Source organism: Prinia subflava, chromosome 2 (assembly GCF_021018805.1).
Source record: "Prinia subflava isolate CZ2003 ecotype Zambia chromosome 2, Cam_Psub_1.2, whole genome shotgun sequence".
NCBI lineage: Eukaryota > Metazoa > Chordata > Aves > Passeriformes > Cisticolidae > Prinia > Prinia subflava.
This window is the reverse complement of record NC_086248.1, coordinates 1,793,990-1,813,700: the sequence shown is the minus strand read 5'-3', so window position 1 is coordinate 1,813,700 and position 19,711 is coordinate 1,793,990. Positions and strand designations below refer to the sequence as shown.

Here is a 19,711-nt window from a genome sequence, read left to right as displayed (position 1 = left end):
CTGCCAATCCCATGTCCCCACCTCCCTCTCCCCTGGCCAGCACATCCCAAGGCTCAGAGCCCCACCTCTGCTCCCCATGTTGCTGTCACCCTTTTCCAGAGCAGAGCTTGGGATTTCTCTCTGTCTGATGAAGCCCAGGGAAGTTTTCCACCATTGCCACACCAAACCATCCTTGGAGATGAATGGTACAAACTCCCAACAGGATTAAACACCCACCCTGGGCTTAGCAACAGGCACGTCAGGGGGATGGATGCCTGGAGGCTGCTCAGGGAGAAATCCCAGATTTGGGCTGTTTTAAAAACTGCGATTTCGAAAAACGGGAAGGAGGCAGAGCTGTCATCAGACCAAGAGGCCCCTTCAGAAAGGAGCTGGCAGAAGCTCTCTGTGACCCAGCCACTCCCCAGTGTCACACCCACCATCCCAAGGCAGGAATACCACGATTCCCTCCTCTGCTTCCCAACATTCCCCACAGACCCCCCGTGCCACGTGGCTCGAAGGTGACACAGAGCGACTCGTGTGCGTCGAGTCCCCAAAAACCCAGCAGGGCTCCAACACAACAGATGTGCAGATGAGAGCCAGGTACAAAAAGCCATTATCTTCCATCAACAGAAATGCATTTTTCTTTTACAAATAACACCCATTAGCAGCTCCAAGGAGAACAATCCCCTTTCCGAAGGAGGACGTGGTTTTTCGGCACACACAATGCAAAGATTTTGTGGAATTCGCAGGTTCAAAAGGACTAATGTGAAAGATTATTTCGCAATTATCCAAGCAATTTTCTCTCCTCATTGTTCCCGGACCATAAGGGTTTTTAAATGTGAGCAGAAGGATTTATTCATCACAATAATAATAAAACGAAATATTAAATCAATGAATCTCTTTGCATGCAGCATAAAGCTCGCGTTGCTATTAAGCTCAGTAGCGTCCTGTCACATAAACCACACGCAGTTTGTGTATTTAAGTACCATCTCCCTCTTTTATTTTTCCCTTCCCTAATTTGTAAGACATTATCCTTCCATTTGTCCTCTAAACACAGCCAGATTCAGAGCACTCAGTGTTAGTTCTTGTTAGTGGCTCTGTGCCCTTGCTCTCTTTATGAGGGGAGATTTATATTTAATTTTGATTGTTAACAATGGCCACTGAAGAAAGTCATGCTGGGATGACCTAAAGGAAGGAAGTCCTAAAATAAACAAAAAACTGGGGAGAATTCACTCCTTACAAGTCAATGTCCAAGTGAGTACATTTGCACGGGTCTGAAAATGAATGTTGGCTTTTGAAGGTGTCACTTCTTCAGTTTGGCTGGGGAAAAAAAAAATCAAGCCAAATATATGCAAAAGTCAGCTACAACCTCAGGAGCATGGAAGCCCTCACGGTCACGTCAGCCTTGGCTTGTAATATAAAGTGAGAGATGAGTTCTGAGGTCTTTGCAGTCGACACTAATTCAGTTGGTCCCTCTTTTGTTTTAATAAAAAATTCATCTGGCAAAGTGCAGAAACAGTTACTACTTAGGTATTTATAAGGTGTCAACTGTCCTCACAGGGAGGCACTTAAAGAGCCTAAGCAAAGATTTCCAACCAGCAACAATCTTTAGCTTTAAGCATCAAAATTCATATTAGGCTCCTCAAAGGCACTTGGCATTCTATGAGTGCTGAATACCTGGCACCTCTTGATATTCTCCACTGATAAAAGTACCCAAATGAGGTACAGACACCTTCAACCATCCCCCAGGACCGCAGCTGGGCTGACACAGCCGACTCCAACACACAAACCCCACCACCAACAAGCCCATTGTAGCTACATCCGTCTTACCATGATCGGGACGCCAATGTCTGGCCACAAGAGATCCTCGGAGGGAAGCTTGGGAGAGTTCCACACCACCACAACTTTATTTAAGTAGGGGAGACCATTGAGCCTTTCTAGGGAGTTCATCAACACTTCCTCCCGCTCGTAAGTCAACATCACCACCGTGAACTGCTCCCGCGGGACATTGCCACCCAAAGCAGCCTGGAACTCCTTCCCAGAGCCACCTGCTCCTCCACCAATTGGTCGAAATCCAGTCCCAGACCCCAAAAATTTTGCTTCTGATGGTAAAACGGGGTCGAAGGGAGTGTAGGGGAAGAGGTGGAAAGGCCCTGGGGCAGAATTCCAATTCCTGTAGATATCCATGGCGGTGAGGGTGAAATTGCGGAGATATTTGGGAGAGGCGTAGGGTGGCTCTGTCTCCACGGGCCCCAAGTCCAGGTCACCATTGTCTGCCATATTGGGGTCTGTACCAGCAGCTTTGCCAGACCGGTGGGGGATCTCCACGGCGGGTTCTTCTCGGATAGGAGCAGCCGGGATTTGGATTCGAGTCCTTATGATAGCTAAGACTGTGCTGAAGACGTTGTCGGAGGTGGAGAAGTAGGTCTCCCACAAGAAGCGGCCCTGCCTCCTCATGGCAAGGAGATCGTTGTCAGAAATGCTTCTCAGAAGAAAGTGCACTTCTGTGATACGTGGCTTTGGTATAATTAAGGCTGCCTCGTTCCACCGGATCACATCGTTGTAGGGTAGCTGAACTTGCTCTCCGAGAACTACCGGGATGGCCCCGACTTCCAGAGCCTCAAACAGTCTCATGGTACACCCGGCAGAGATCACTAAATGGGTGTCCCCGGGGGTGATGATCAGTGCAAAAGTAGAAAGCTTCAGTAGCTCTAGTCTGTCGTCCCTTTCTCCACACAGAGCCCACTCAGTGGGCAGACTCGCCTTAGGCTGGTTCTTACACGTGAACTCCACCAGAACAAAGTCCAGCTTGCTGTCCTGAACAGCCTTCAGGGTGGTGATGATCCGGTCGTCATAGTCGGCCGGGGCGTTGCCTTCGATCTCCTCTTCGAAGGAGCGAACCTCCTGCAAGCTGGAGCGGAGAGACTCGATCTTCTCCCCCTGGAAACTGAACAGGTACTTACGCTTGACCGGCACCTGGGGAGGGATCTCTAGGAAGTTGGGCTCGGACATGGCGTGGACCAGAGGAGAGACCACGATGTCAAAGCCCGGTCGGTACTGGGCGTCGTAAAAGGTGGACTGGGCGATCATGGCGCGCCCCGTGCTGATGTTGTAAATGAAGTTCTGAGTTTCCGACTTCCTCGACAGATTGATGATGAGATGGTTGTGTCCATCAGTCCTCCAATATGGCAAAGAGTGCAACTGTTGCTCTAGTTCAGTAGGTTTTGGCATTACGGGCTCTTGCATTTCCCCCACTAAAATTATATACACACAAGCAATATTTGCATTTTCAGTAACATAAACGTTAGTTCTGACAGTCGCCTCAAAGGCCTGTTTAATTAAAGGGTCTAAGGAACTACCAAAAGGGTAATCGTCACTGTTGTAGACATAGACTGGAAAGCCAGATGTCAGCGGGCAGCGCGAGTAGTCAAAGCAGTTGTGCAGCCTGCAGTTCCTGTTGGATTTTGGCAGGGGGAAGGTCGCATCGTCCTTGTCTGGCAGCAGCCGGATGGGCAAGGAGAGCTTGGGCTGGTTCTGAGCCATCAGCTCCTTGTAGGAATGCTCGGTCTGACTGATGACGTTCTTCAGCTGCAGCAGGTCCTGCTTGGCATTTTCAATGCTCTTCTTGCAGGCCTCGATCTTCAGGTTGAGCTTGGCGATCTCGCTGTTGAGCTCCTGCCGCTTGGCCTCCAGCTGGAGCAGCTCCTCGCTGACCGACTCGCGGATGCGGCACAGGTCCTGCACGTGCTTCACCTCGCACAGCTCGTTGCCGGTGCGGGGGCCGAAGATGCGCTTGCCGGCATCGTCCGCGTCGTCGATGGTGGTCAGGTAGTAGTGGGCGATGAGGGGGAAGAAAACGAGGATGACGAAGAGGGTGAAGCTAAGCCAGGTGAGCCGGATCCGGCTGGACCACCTCAACACCCACGGCTGGCCTCCGTTCCCCACTCCCCCATTGCGCAACATCGTATAGCCAGTCATGAGTTCCAAAGCCGCCGCGCGCGCAATCACGTTGGATCAGTAGCCATAACCAAAAGAGTTTTTACAGCGAGCGTCTCGAAGGGAAATGTTATTGTGCCTGCTCAACGAGAAGCCAATGGAAGGGGAATTTCATCTTCTTGCCGTGCCGGCGGCTCTTCCACGGTCGTTTTGCTGCAGGCGCGACTTCTGATCCCGTTAGAGTCGAGCATTGACCTTCTCGCCCACCCCCAGCCCACCCCTGGTCCACGGGCAACCTTTGCTGGAAGTGTCACAGCGTTGTCATGGCGATTCAGAGTCGCAACAGGCAGAAGGAAAACGCAGTGGGACCGAGCCGAACTCCACCGCCGCTGCCGACATCCTGCATTACCATCCGATGAATATGCAGAGGCAGCAGCCGCCGTGCAGAAGGAGCCAGAAGGGACTCGTAGCACTGTCAGTCTCTCTCATCGCTGCTGGGAGGGCGAAGCTCTGCCATTCCTGCAAGAGAACAATCACACAGTCAGGCCACGCAACCAAAACGACCCATGAGTGACCTAAGGCACGGTCAGATTTAACAGCAATTGTCCTCTCTCAAAAGAACAGCCTCTGGGGTGTCACCTGCGAAGGTGGTGGGATCCATCAGATGTGGACTCACAGCTTTCTCCAGGCACTCTGCTCTTCATTAGGGCTGTGTAGGGTTGTTCCAGACCACACAACCTCCTCAGCCCTGGACCTGGATCCCTGTTTTGATCACCTGCAAGGCCCCCTCTCCTCACATCCAAACCAGAGGCGTTGACGCCCACCCGCTCTCCCTGCCCGCCCTGCTGTGATCCCGGGACGCAGCAGCGCTGGGAATTTGGACTGCATAACCGAGTGTAATCGTTATTGTTCTGCTCTGGTGACTAGAGCTGATGAGGAATTTTTAGATGAAGTGTTTTGCTTTCATTTCCTGCTGGAAAATTTTGATTCGTTGCATGAGAAAGTTTAAAGAGAACGTACTTGTGTTGGTTACAATTAACCGGCTGGCTGCGTATGACGGAATTTCTGGCCAACACTGGAGAAGTCTACACTGTACGTCGAAGTGAAGATGCTGAAGTTAGGATCTCTTGGGAGAAATTCTTCCCTGTGAGGGTGGGGAGACCCTGGCACAGGATGCCCAGAGAAGCTGTGGCTGCCCCCAGATCCCTGGAAGTATCCCAGGCTGGACAGGGTTTGGAGCAAACCGGGATAGTGGAAGGTGTCCCTGCCCATGGCAGGTGGAACCAGATGATTTTTAAGGTCCCTTCCCACCCAAACTATTCTGTGATTCTATGAAATTCACATGAGCTGAACATGACTCAGCCCCAGGCCAACAGATTGAAATCTAGGCCACATCAATATGCTTTCAGTAGAAAATCTCCCCTTTTATTGGCATCCCCCAAGGTACTGAGGTTTCTGGGATATTCTTTCATACACTGGACTTCCCACATCACTGTGAATATAGAGCTGGGCTTAGCAACAGCTCCTGCACGGCCTCAAGAGAAGCTCATTCATTTCCGTTTCAATTTTTAATTAGGAGAAAGTCATCCACGCTGGTGACGGTCATTTTTCACTAAATCTATTTAATGCCCTTCTCATCTACTCATCAAGAATACCCAGAAAGAAGGTGAGGAAGCAAATCTCAGCTGAAAGAGAGATCTGGAAATGGGCCAAAGCAAAAAAGTTCACCTTAAAGCAGCAGAGAGAAGTCAGGAGGAATTTTCAGTGTTGTACCCAAATGCACGTCAGAGAAAATAGAGGGAAAATTCGATTTTAACCATGAGAAAACATCATGAAGAGGGGAAATATGTGGGGTAATAAAGCACAATCCTCAAGCCTATTTTTACACAGACATTTGTTGTCACTAACTCAACACTCCATGATTAAATGGGATTTCCATCCCCCCCACCAATGTGACCCACAACCCTGTTGCACAGCAGAATGAACACTTAAAACTAAGGCAGATTTTAAATTCATGACATTGGCAAACATCGGTGGTGTAAATCTCAGAAAGCCAGGAGGATAACGGGGCTGAAAAGTCAGCACAAGGCTAAATCAGCTTTCTTGGATCTTGGCAGCACATGGCTGTGGGCAGATGGGAGGCTCCAGCCTCTGGGACTGCTCTGCCCAGCAGCAGCATTTTAGCAGGCGCCAACACGCAACTGAAGGCAAAAATAATAATAGTATTAATTTTAAAAAAGTTTTTATTTTATTTTTTTTCTTTCCCCCCCCCTTTTCAGGCCTTCTGCAGGAAGTGAAGCTCATGCTCTGTGTGTGTGTGCCAGTCTCTGCTATTTCAGCCTGGTCTCACGGAGGCTGCAAAGATGCTCCAGTTGCCACCAGTTTTCTGCTAACAGCTGGCCAGGAGATGAGCTGCCCTAATAACGCTTCTCCTGAGGGAAATGCCAAAGCACACTTTCACTTGAACACCACAGGATCTAAAAATCAGCTTAACTTCAAGGCTCACGTGGGGAAAATGAGCTTTGCTGGGGTTTATTTTGGTTGGGGTGCCATGGGGTAGGTGGGGTCAAACGCTGCAGGGTGTTGAGGCAACACAGAAATGAGGAATCATGAATGTGGACACGTGGACACGTTGCTTTGGGCTGGTCAGAAAACTGGGAAGACTGCATCACAATCTTATTCCTTTGTGGTTACTTTGCCTGTTTATAAGCCATAAATGCTAATGAAATGGCAAACTGGACTCCCTAAAATGGCAACTGGGGTCCCTGAAAAGCCAGATCCATCATCCCATCCTCAGCAGCTGTTCTGCCTCCTAATGCTTCCAGTGGCTGCTCTGCTCCTCCCTTCCTTGACAAAAGAATAAAATTCATCCTCCTCCTCACCTCAAAATGTGGGTTGTGAATTTAAAATATCCGTATGCTCAGAAGTCTGAGGTTGCCAATGTGACTCTGTTGCTCTACTGGAAAACACCACACGGGAAAGACCAGAGCAGGCTGAGGAGGGATTTAAAATGCACCACACGTGGCTTGGGATTAGTTAAAAGTATGGACTGTCAGTATGAAATATGTGCTGGTGATAAAATGAGCACTTTAGACACACTCCTGGACTCTTCCTCACTATTAAGACTTTATTCCTCATCAACTCAATAGAGCCTGAGGTAGTCACACATTGCCATTAGGACTTATAAAAAAGATAAAGTAAAAACCCAATCTGTGGTTTTATCAAGAGTGACTCCGGGGCTGTGTTTATCAGCCCTGAGGAAAAAGGCTGCTGATTCCCATCATTCCCAGAAAGAAATCTGGGAGGAGAAGCGGGATAGCTGCTGGGCTTTCCAGCCAACTCATCCCTTTCACTCCCAAGCACTATTTAGTTCTTTAATCTTACCAAGCTCCACACTGAAAACTCTTGTTGATGTTATAGCACAATGTTGCTGCCTGATGGAGCTAATTACACACAGAGAAAGAGGCAGGAAGAGCTCTTAGGAGATCAGAAGATCAATAATTACCAGAGCCTCTTCCCAAATGCCAACCTGAGCGAATTCTCAGGCACGACAGGTTTGCACACTGCAGTTCCTTCTCCCATGAAACTCAGCTGCTCAGAGCACATTGTCAAAGCTCAGGCTGCATTCTCAGATTTCCTTAGCTCCACAGGAGGCTGTCCCTGTGCCAGAGAAGTTACAGGAATACCTGAGGTTCTCCCTCATTTTGCATTTCTAGAAATAACCCGGCTGGTCTGGTCTGTGAGTGTTTGTGGAGTCGTTATTCTGCAAACGTTCAAGGACTTGAGCACACCTATTCCACCCTGCTTGCACTTCTGTTATCCATCTCCCTATAAAATTGGGGAAATACTGCTCCTTTCTCAGCATATTTGTGAACAGAACCTGGAAAATTTAACCTTAAGATCCTTCGGAGCTCAGCAGAGCAATGCACAACTATGGTGGCACAGACGGCACTGTGGGGAGGGAAATCCACAGGGATCCTCCTGCACCTGCTAAATCAGAGTTCCCAAACTCTCTCTGAGTGCATTGATACTCACCTTTACTCTCTTTCCTTAAGAAATGAGAGGTCTACAGTGTTATTGTCCACAAAGTTCTGTTCTGCTGCTCTCCACGGAGAACAAACCCGGCCCTGCCACACCAGCTCCCTCCTGGCAAATGGACAAGGACCTCAGGGAGAGTGGAAGTGGCTCCCAGCTTTATCTGGGCTTGGAGAGACACCTTCTATTGCCAAGTCTCTCTTTCCTCAGCACTAGGAATGAAATCAAAGAGAGAAAATAAAAATACAGCGTATTCTCCCCTTCGGAACAGGCTGTAGTGGAAGAAAACAAGCTCCAAACAACCCTTCAGCAATGATAGCTTTGTATTTCCTAATGCTCAAAGGGAAGGATTACATCCCAAATCTCCCAATCACTCTGGGAACAGGAGCAGGTGAACAAGGAGAATAAATCTATCAGGTGTGCGCTTTAAGGTGCAGTTGGTTGGGAGCAGATCCTTCAAAGGAGCAGATGGAAAATTCACTCTGAAATGCTTCACATGCAGCGGCCTTGGGGATCATCCCGAGGGATTTGTACCATCTCCAGAGCTCACAGGCACAGAACAATTCTCCCAGGCTGAGATCAACACTTGTATGCACAGGTAAAAGGTCCTGTAACGTGGAAATTCCAGGGATAAAGTGCATCCCTGGCTTTAGGGAGCTTTATCCAAACCAAGGAACTTTCCGCATGTTTGCAGCTCCGTGCAAATCCAAACCTGCTGCCAGCCCTGTTCCTCATCCACATGGGCATGTGTGGGATAAAGGGATCCTGGAAAAATGCTCCAAGAGCCCCTCCATGTGCTCACTCGGGAAAAGCAGAAAACCACATGTGCTGAAGAAGGCAGTGGCTTTAGAAGTGGCATTTGAGGAACTTTGAGTTTTCCACCCCAAGTTCTTGGGGAAGAATTGAGAGCTCACTCCTGCCACCATGACACACAAGTGATGTTCACAAGTGATGTTCTCCTCTGTCCTCCCAGCAGCAGGGAATGATGAGGAAAAAGGCAGGAAGAGCCAACAGATCAACACCTGGCTCTGAGCAGGTAGAATTTTGGGGCTTTGGATTGTGGACTGTTTACACCACACCAGGTCTGGTTCAGCTGTTTTAAATGGAGAAAAAGATCATCCCACAAGGGTTAGGAGGGCTCAGGGACAAAGCTTCAAAGAGGATTTGAAGGAGGATGTAAGACACCCAAAACTCACTGGACAATGCCCAGGTTCAGACACATCCTGAGGTCCCTATGGCTCTGGGTCCAGGCTCCCAGGTGGCAGCAACTCAGAAATGTGAGGAGAAACCTGGAGTTAAGAAGTCCTGGGCCTGCCCCCGGCTCTGACACTGCCTCTCTCCAACACCCAGGGGAAATCAGGCACCCCCCAGGCCTCCACCTCTCTCTCCACAAAGCAAAGGTGACCTCAAACGCTTCAAGGCAGACGAATGAAGAACTGAGTCTGGCTCTCAGCTTTGTGCTCTCATCTGGGCACTGGGACAAGGCTGTGCTCCAGGAGATGCTCAGTGTTGAGAAAATACAGAAACCTCTTCCCCAGGTGCTCACAGGTACCTGAGCTCTGCCCTCTGCCAAGGGCTGTCCCTGCTCCTCGGCCGAGCTCACAAACACTCATTTATTCTGATGAAATCCCGGACAGAGGAAAACCACATCCTGTTTTTAAAGAGCAGGTAATGGAGGTGTGGAGAAACAACTTGCTCAAGGTCACCTGAGAAGCTGTGCCAGCTTGGGATTCAGTCCACATCTCCTCATCCTGTCCGCAAGATCATCCATCTTCCCAGCCTCCCTTCTTCCAGTGGCTTCCTTCTCCAGTGCCTTTCTGCTTTTTGCATAATGCATTGTGAAATCTACTTTACATATAGAGCTTTTAGCTCTTGAATGCATTATTTAGTGTTGTTTTCTGGTAATAAACCAGTCAACAGTGTTTTATTTATTCTTCCAGGCTGTACACAAGCACTCCTCCGCTCAAAGGAACACGCAGCTTAGGAGCAAATCCTTCTGTGTCCTGTGGGATGGGGTGGCAGAAAATCCTGCATGCAAAGTTCAGCCCTCTCCTCTCCAAAGCTCATAGCATGAGACCACAGGGCAGAGTTTTCCAGGAAAGCTGGAAAATCCCTACAACCACCATGGCTGAGGTTGCAGTGCTCACCACATTCCCGGTTACGAAGCGCCGAAGATATTTTGGGACACGGGAAGCAAACTCCAGGATGCGGTGGCACAAGCTTTTACTCGCTTCTAAAAGGGATAAATTAGGTGTGGGAGGAAGCAAAGCCTCTCTTTGCTTTTACCTCGAAGTAATTAATGAACAAGAACTCTCCTGAGGTTAAACCACAGCTGAGAGCCCAGCGCTCCCCGTCACACGGGAGATGCATGAGGAGGTCAGGCAGGAAGAGAGGGCTGGTTTCCCAAACACTGAATCCATGAGACAGCTCAGATCCTTGGTATTCTTTGTGGTTTCCAGACAGCTCAGGAATGTTATTTTCCCCAGGGCAAAGCCACAAGCCTCTCTCACCTCCCTAAAAACCTCTGGTTGCTGCTTGCACAGCAGGAAATAACCACGTGGCCGGTTCAGGCTCCTGCTCTCTGGAAGAAGCTTCAGGTCATAATTAAGCACAAATTTAAAAGTTTCATTGTCCTGGGTAAGTTATAAGGAAAAGGAAATACTGCTTGAAAAGCACAGAACACACAGAGTGTTTAACAGCATCTCACTCAGCAGGGTGGGTCTCTATGGAAAATAATCCATCTGTGTGGGGTTTATGGAAAGTTTGCCCCTTTCTTGCACACAGGGAATAAACCAATCCTGGAGACTGAGAACCTCCATGAGAGGCCTCTAACAAACGTGAAATCACACAGATGGCTTCCTGTGCACCTCAGGGGGCAGGGAGGCAGCTCAGCACCGAGTCCTCACCACCCAGGGATGCCGGGGAGTTCAACAGAAACCTGGGAGCCCTGGCAAGGTTCAGTGACATTCATTGGTGCCACGTGGCCAAATTAACCAACTCCAAATGTGCCTTCCCTCCCTGGAACAGCTCCTTCACCTGCTCCCGTGTTATCCCTGCTCTTGTGTCCAACTCCAGCTCCTCCCTCCTCTCTCAAATGCACGGGGTGGGCACCACCCACAGCCTCAAGCTGAGGGCCCTCTGCACTTTTTGGAGATGTTTCATCACCACCTAAATGGGAGCTCTGTTCTGTTCCAGACAGCCTGATCAATCACACCAAAAAAATTCAATTATCTGTTGTGTTGGATCACCCACATTTATACAGCAGGTGGGTTTTTATCCCACACAGTTTATAGCAAAGCAAGGTGGAAATTCAAATCCCAGAATGGTTTGGGAGGGAAGGGACCTGAAAGCTCATCCCATTCCACTTCCTGCCACAGGCAGGGACACCTTCCACTATCCCAGACTGATCCAAGCCCCATCCAACCTGGCTTTGGACACCTCCAGGGATCCAGGGGCAGCCACAGCTTCTCTGGGAAACCTGTGCCAGGGCCTGCCCACCCTCATAGGGAACAATTCCTTCCCAATATCTCATCTATTCCTGCCCTCTGGCAGTGGGAAGCCATTCCCTGTGTCCTGCCCCTCCATCCCTTGTCCCCAGTCCCCCTCCAGCTCTCCTGGAGCCCCTTTAGGCTCTGGAAGGGGCTCCCTGGAGCCTTCTCCTCTCTAGGTGAGCACCCCCAGCTCTCCCAGCCTGACTCCAGAGCAGAGGAGCTCCAGCTCTTGGAGTATCTCTGTGCATTTCCATTTCTCCCACCTGAGCAAAGCTCAACCAGGGTTTGGAGCAACCTGGGATAGAGGAAAGTGTCCCTGTCCATGGCAGGGAGTGGGACAAGATGGGCTTTAGGGTCCACCATTCCATAAAACCTAATGAAGGTCCCTGCAGGATACTCCACTACCCAGCACTTGCAGATGTGGACGTGGCCAAACACTTCAAAACACAATGAAAAGACAGAACATGACACGTGAGGTTTGTGTGTGTGCCCAACAAAGTCATTAACCAGCAGCAGAGGGGATGATAGGAGACAAACAGCAGCACAATCCATGGTAATTAAATTCCTACAAAGCGCTTAAATTTGGGATACTGGCTCACGGATCGTTCAACACACGCCGTGATCTGTCCTGTCACCGGTGCCCAGTGCTTCCCTTCCAAGAGAGCAGAAAGAAACACAACAAACAAAAAGAAACACAACAAACAAAGCTCTTCTCAAGCTGTTCCTGGCTGGAGAAGACCTGCACAGCCCTTGGAAAAGGCAGGATGGGAGATGGCAAACTCCACTCAACACGTTCATCCAGCGTGGAGAACGCTCCTACCAAAAAGGGAAGGTAGAAAATATCCCGAAGATGCTGCAGATGTAGCAATAAGAGCAGTTAGGAAGGGCAGAGTGACACTGTTCTGTTTATTGGAGGGCTAAGGGAGAGGTCAGGCAAGGAGGGATCCAAGGAACTTGAGCAGAGCTGGAGGTGAAGGAAGGAATTAACTTTTCAGCTGCGCAAGGTGGATTCAATCACCGAGTGAGATGAGATGGGTTTGGGAAAGCCACGGGTTATAAAAGTTAAGCTGAGGGTTAGATTGAGCCTGCCGAGAAATAAATTGGTCATTTTAAGACCTACTCACCAAACATTCAGGAATGGAGCATTGACCTAAGGAGGTCTTTGGAGCAGCACCCCCCTGCCCCAGGGCTCTGCTTGGGCTTCACATCTCTGTGATGGCCACTTCTGGGAAATGCTTCAGGATCTGTCCCAGTCAGAGGTCATTGTGCCTGCTCCCAGGGCTGGGAACTCAGGGATATTCAGGAGAATACAGCAGGACTCTCAGTTTAAGGGCTGCAAACTTAATGAGCAAACACAGCACTTCTTTTGACCTCAAAAATTACTTTTTTAGGATAAAAGGGAGGCCTTAAAATAAAAAAAAAAAAAAAAAAGGCAGGATGAAATGCTTCAACCAATGGCACTACTGCATGGAGCCTCTTCCTTAGCATCCCAGAGCAGATGTGCTGCACTCAAAATGTCTTTGTCTATTAAAACTGTGTCAGCTTCAGAGACTCCAAAACTCCCTATGGCATAAACAGAATTTCTAATGAACAGCTGCAGGATACAGGAGTGGCCGCACAAAATGCAGCTGCTGAGATAGTTTTCTTTGCCCCCCTCTCACCAGCTTTTCCCTGCCATTTCCACCCATTTGGGTCTCTCCTGTCCTCCCTCTCCCACAGCTCTCACTGTTCCTTCTGTACCCTCCACATCTCCTGGTCCAAAGGAACCCTCGACCTCTCTCCTGCTGGAGTTTTGCTGCTGCTTCCCCTGCTCGCACCAAGGAAGCGCAAAAGGGACAAATTAAGGAGAAAAACGTTATCACGCCAAACCCTGTAATTCCAGAGAACAAGAGCAATCCTCAGGGAAGGATTTATCCTGAGTAAATTGAAACTCACTAATAGATTTTTTTAGCTTCCACGCTGCCTTCCAGGCCAAGGCAGCAAAGCACGACTCCTTGTGTGAGCTGGGGGAGCTCTTTTAAAACGCCTTTGAAACCCAAAACCTGTCAAACTTAAAGCCTGGTCCAAATGCACTTCCCAGCTGCTGTCCTGAACCTAATGGAGTCCTCTTAGCTGGAGAAAGAGCTGGAATGATTACTAATTTAGTCAAGGGCTTGTAATGGCCCTGCAATGCTCAGCACAGGATTTTGAGAAAAGTATCTGTGCCCCTGTGAGTTCTGGGAACAGCAGCACAAATGAAGCTGAATTCTTATTGCTTTGATGCCTTCAGTTTTCCATGGGGTTCTCCAGTACCCCATAAAGAGCCTCAGTTCCCTATTTTCAGACCATTTATACAGAGTTACTGCTTTGGGGAGGTCCATCCCTCAAATCTGAGTGCAAACAGCTGATGGATTCAACAGTTATTGGGAGACTAACAGGTAAGAGCAGATGCCAAAGCCCTGTTTTATTAGAACCCTCTGACAACTATTACAGAGCATCTAATGCTAAGAAATGTGTCTTTTTAAGGGAATTTTTATTAACTGGTATCGAACATGAAAGCCAATTAATACCTCGAGGCTTTGAGACAATCTGTCTGCTGCAATCACACCAAGTCCAAATGCTTCAGCCACGAGGGGTGAGACTGGTGCTGTCACTGAGCACCTCAAAGCAGCCAAGTTTTTAGAGTTAATGGTTTAACAGCTTCCCTGGCCTGGCAGCAGCATGTTCAGGACAGAGCTTGTTCATAGGGATATGAAAATTCACATCACAAATGTGATTCCATGGCCAGGAGGGAAAATTCCCGTGGATGTTGTGGATACACCCCGCACTCCAGGGATCACCCAAATAACCCTCAGCATGCAATCCCTCCTGCCTGCCCACAGCACAGGGTGGAGGGAATCCAAATGCCAGCAGAGAGGGCACATTTGGGAAGGCTGGAGCTCCTCTGGCTCCCAAATCCTCCAGGCAGGAATCTCCGACACACAGCAGCTATTTTTGCAGGGGAGAGGGGCCAAATGTCCTTGGAGCAGCTCGAAAAAGGGGCCACAGTGCCAGCACAAGGCAGATGAAGGAACTGCTTCCAGCACAGGCTGCTGTCTCCCAGCCATCATCCCAAAGATCAGACTGGCTCCAACTCAGGGAACTTGTTCCAGCTCACTTCAGGGACCGTTTGGAAAATAGATGCTGAGAGGTGCTAATGGATGAGCAGTCCACAAACGCCTCTTCTGGCCATTCACAGCAGTTATTATGGCCACAAGAGCCAGCCCCAGCATCTCAGGCCGTGCCATCTCCCTCTCATCTCAGTGGCTGGAGCCACGAACGCTTCTGATTGCACAAAATTTCCCTGAGGGGCGGCAGAGCTCTCTCCCTTTCAGCCTCACACCATCCCAGGCTGGAGATGTGTGGGTTTTCTGTTGCCACCCACTGCACAAGAGTGGCCAGAGTAAACACCTGATGGCCAGCCAGGAAAAGGAGAGCCATTCCCAGAGGCTGGGAAAGCTGCTGGCAAACACAGCTCCACTGTGAACCAAGGCATTGGCCTAGAACAGAGTCATTAGGATGGGCACAAAATTCACAACTCAATTTGGCCTCTGCAGAGAATCCAAAAAAAATATTAAGGAAGCACTAGGATGGCAGTATTAGATCAAGGCAATGATCCGTTCACTTCAGCCCCTCACTCCTCATTTCCAGCTGCTTTGGTGTAAAATAACCATAAATCACAGTCGTGGAACAGTTTATTCAGGACAATTTCCCCCAAACCATTAACGAATAGGAGTTGTAGGAGCCCTTGAACAGCAGCTGTCCACCAAAATATCTTTTTTTTTAAGCAATTAATCACAGACATTCTCAACAATAGAGTCTGAACTGTTAAAAAAAAAAAAGGGAGGGAAAAAGGAAAGGAAAAACACACCAAGCACTCAGTTCCACAGCTTCCTGCAGCATCAGCTTCCACAGATGAGCTCTGCAAATTGCCCAGAGGAGCTGTGGCTGCCACTGGGTCCCTGGAAGTGTCCAAGGCCAGGCTGGACAGGGCTTGGAGCCACCTGGGATGGTGGGAGGTGTCCCTACATGGCAGGGGGGTGGAATGGGATGAGCCTTGAGGTTCCTTCCCATACAAACCATTTAAGGGATTTTCTTTCACCAGCTTCAAACCCAGCCCCTCCTGATTCAGTCCCTACTCCCTCCTCCAGCATTACACACATCCAGGGGGATGGGAGTGACAGGAGTCACACCCAAATCCCAGCAGATCCAAAGGAGTAATAGTCCCAAAGCCACCACAGGAACAAGAAGTGCCACCTTACCTTCTCTAAGCTGCCTGACATCCCACCACATGCTCCTCTCTGCACCAGGCAGCACAAATCTTTTCAGCCCTGGCAGCCAGCAGAGTTGGCAGGGAAGCAGAAACACAAGGATCCTTCTGCCAAGGGATAATTTCAGCACAAATCTGCACTTCTGCTATTGTCTCTCCCTTCCTGATGGACACCCTGGCTCTCCAGCACACTCCCTTTGTGGAGCAGCCCTCCCTCTCTTTTATCCAGCGTCCTGTCTTTAACATCTTTGTTCTGTTCCCATTCCACTCATTTCCCAAATTTGTGCCTAGTTTCCCTTTTTTTTTTTTTAATTGCTCTCAATATGTCACTCTATATTAGTCAACAGCAGATTTATTTAAACGTGTCAATGCTGTTGCTTAGCAGATCTGACTGTGCTTTATCATTTCAGCCTCCTTCAGAGTCACATGTTCCCCTTCCCAGAGCTCCCCAGAATGTTTGGATCGCCAGGAAGTTTGAGGAAAACAAAAATAAGACTAATTGTAAAGGCAGGCCACTGGCCTGACTGAGAAAGCTTCAAGAAAACAAAAAAAACCATCACCAAAAACAACCAAGAAAAGGGATTCTGCCCAAAACCCCACATGATTTTAATTCTCATTTAGGAAGCAGCATCAGGTTCTGGTTTTCTTCCATTTTCTGCCTTTTACACATGAGTTTCAATAGGAGCCCATCAAGTAAATGATCACCCAGAGCTTTGGAGAGGGTCTGATATGGAGCCACTATCAGCTTTCTCCTGCAGCAGCTAATTTTAGGAAATGGCCTTCAACTACTCTATAAAAGGCTGGGAACACCCAGGTGAGAGCGTGTTCTGACCTTTGAAATTAGATTTGGGTCTTTGCTGAGGCAGAGAGAGAAGATAATGTGCAGATAAATGCCCCACAGGAGGTTTTCTGCTCGGGCTTGTCCAGCTCTCCACAGTGCTGGCGCTGATTTGGTCATTGCACATTCACAGCTCGGTAACTGGAGTGCCCATGGCTCCAAGCAGCAGCAGCTCTGCACAAAAACTGTGGCACAGCTGTCCCAAAATGCTGATGGAATTCTGGAATCATGGAGTATTAAGGCTGGAAAAGCCCTCTGAGATCACTGAGCCCAACTAACAACTCAGCGCTGCCGAGCCCACCCTAAACCAGGTCCCCACATGACAGAATTCTTTACCAAAAGGACTAAATAAAACCAAGAAAACATCACCCTTCTGCAATCCCCTGAAGCAGAACAACCCCAAAGTGCACCCCAAACCCTGCTATGTGGCCACTGACAGATGCCAAGCCTGCACATTCATCGAGGGCTCCTCTCTGAGATCATCCCCACGCCTTGGCTCCACTCCAGGGGCATTTCCCACCTTTCCCCTAAGTCAACCTCATCTTCTGCCCCAAAATCTCCAGCTCAGCCACCACCCTGCCTCCCTCCCAGCCAGCCTGGTTTAGAATCCCAGAATCTCAGACTGGTTTGGGTTGGAAAGGACCTTAAGGCTCATCTCATTCCAGCCCCTGCCATGGGCGGGGATGCCACTCACTAGATCAGGTTGCTCAGGGCCCCATCCAACCTGGCCTAGGGGGAATTAAATCCCAGAACTTGATGCCATCCACACAATCTCCAGCAGCTGCTCGTTCCACATTCAGAGTGCAGACCCCATCCACGAAAGCAGGTTCACAACCTTGGGAACTCATACCACAACCTGAGACAGCCCAGCCGAAGACAAATCCCTCAGCAGGGCCTGCCAGAACGGCTGCTGATGGCTTTCCAAAAATATCCCAGTCCCCCTTCCACGGTGCCTGATGTCCATTTACTTACAGCCACCTAAAAATAGCCCTTCCCGCCGAGAGAAGTGAAAGGAGCTCATCACTCCACGAGCACAGGACTAAAGGAGATAAAATACTTTGGAAATGCAGCGTCGGGAACAATCCCGCTCTGGCCCCGAGACAGCCAGCTGGATGGGCCTAATGATTCTTCTCCAGCACCAGCTGTGATTGAATTTATTTCCATTTTGGTGTGATTAAAATGAGAGAGATGGATAAAAGGGAGAACAAAAAGTCCGTCCGAGATTTCAAAAGACGCTAAAAATAAAATAGTTTGTGTGAGCTTGGCACCCTACCTTGGCAATTTTTATGTGTGTCAGCCAAGCTTGATAACCCAAAATGAAGGCACAATTTTTAGGTGGGGAAACGAAGGCATGGGAATGTTAAAATACCAATTCAATCATCAATAAAATCAACAGCAGGACAGGTTTAAAGGGCAGGAGCTCCTGGGGCACCTGCCTGTATCCATGCCCTAAGATCCCACTGTATTTACCCTTCATGGGGCCATTTTAATGGTTTCCATTGCCTGGCAAGTACAGATGGATGCTGAGGAGTTCAGTGGCTCCTCATGACAAGTTCCAGCCCATTTAGCTCATCAAAGGGAGACACTTTGCCCAACCTCGCAGGGGAAAGGCACTTCCTCAAAATTCAAATGTACAAGTTTAGCAGCAGGAGGCCAGAAATTAATCCCTTTATTTAAACATTAACAACTTGAAGTGTCTCTAAGCAATTGTAAAGGCTTTATTAGAGAAGGCAAGTGAGCAGCCAAGTCAAGAGGAAGCCAAGGTTACCTGCACTCACTTTCTGAGTATTAACTGTGACAGCACAAACTCACTCTGCAGAGGGTTTGTCCCTCGAATAACGAGGACAGCAACACCCTGAAGTCTGTGGGCAGGGATGGATGGAGCAAATCCTCCTGGAATCCATTCCCGTGGCCACAAAGGGTAAGAAATGTGCTGTGGGCAAACCCAACCTCATTGATTTATCCTCTGAAACCACCCTTGGCAGATGTTGATTACCTTGCCAGCAGCAAGGTTCCTGTGTGGATATTCAGTAGGAAAAGGAGTGACTGGAACAGGAGCCTGGAGAGCTGGTGGGACCCTCCAGCCCAGCACAGCCAAAGCTCCAAACTGGACAAAATGTCCTTTGCCCTAAGCAGGACATTGGGTTAAAGACTTCCAAAGATCCCCTCCAAACTTGTTTGTTCTACAATTCAAAGAAACGGCAGAGAGAAGGTGGAAGCCTTTCCTGGAGATATCTGAACTGGATAAAGCTGTTGTGGATAATAAAAATACCTCTTTGTAAGCTTTTCACTGGATGTATGAGCTGGTGGCACACTGTGCTTCCCTCTCTCCAACGTTTACCTCTGGACACAGGAATACATCTCCTCAGTTAAGACACTTACACCACTTTCACACTAAAATTCAACGAGTTTTAGTGGCATTGTAGGACTTAATACTTGTAGGAGTTGTTGAAACATTCATGAGTGCAATGCTGTGAGATTAAATGGGTTGGCATTAAAAGACATTTCAGGGACAGTCTTTTCAGGACCAGCTTTCTGCTCAACAGCTACACAATCATTTCCACAAATCCTTCCATGTATCCAACAAGGTGTGCACATCCCACCCTGGATCCTGTCTGGTTGATGCAGTGGGAGAAAAAAAGCATGGATTAGATGCTGTCTGAATTGCAGATGTCACCAGGTTTGGCTTTATTTTAATGCCTCCCTGTTACTGGAAAGGAACAATTGAGTTTCACCAAAGTCAAAAGCTCCTCTCAGGTTCATCTCCCTTCCAGCTGCTGCAACAACTGTCTTGCCAAAATCCATAGAAGACAAAATCTATAGTTCCTAGGATTCACATTTTGAAACGGCTCCAAATGCACAGAAGAGGTTTCACCTTTAAGACACTCTTGCAAGGCACACAGCTATCTCCCTGACTTTGCTGGTCCTGATCCAGATGGAAATAAAAAAAAAACCCAAAGCACAAGTCAGTTTTTCTGCTGACCAGGATTACCTGCCTGAGTATCAGCAGCCTTCAAGGACATGGTCTAACCCACCCGAGTGGAAATCACCAGTGCTGGATGCAATTCCCTTAAATCCTCTAAGCCTCTGCCTCTCTGCTGGAACAGCTCACTGCTGATAAACTCACTTTCAGGCTGTTTTCAT

At 48.8% G+C, this 19,711-nt stretch overlaps 1 protein-coding gene across 5 annotated transcripts in view; it reads right to left on the bottom strand.

Moving 5' to 3' along the window:
* EXTL3 (exostosin like glycosyltransferase 3) overlaps positions 1-19,711 on the bottom strand; it is a 140,916-nt gene that overhangs the window by 28,122 nt on the left and 93,083 nt on the right. For all 5 annotated transcript variants that reach the window (XM_063422980.1, XM_063422999.1, XM_063422972.1 and 2 more), the window contains one exon: positions 1,810-4,434. In XM_063422980.1, the coding sequence (XP_063279050.1) occupies positions 1,810-3,957 (2,148 nt within the window). In that variant the 5' untranslated portion in view covers positions 3,958-4,434. The remainder of the gene's footprint in view (positions 1-1,809; positions 4,435-19,711) is intronic.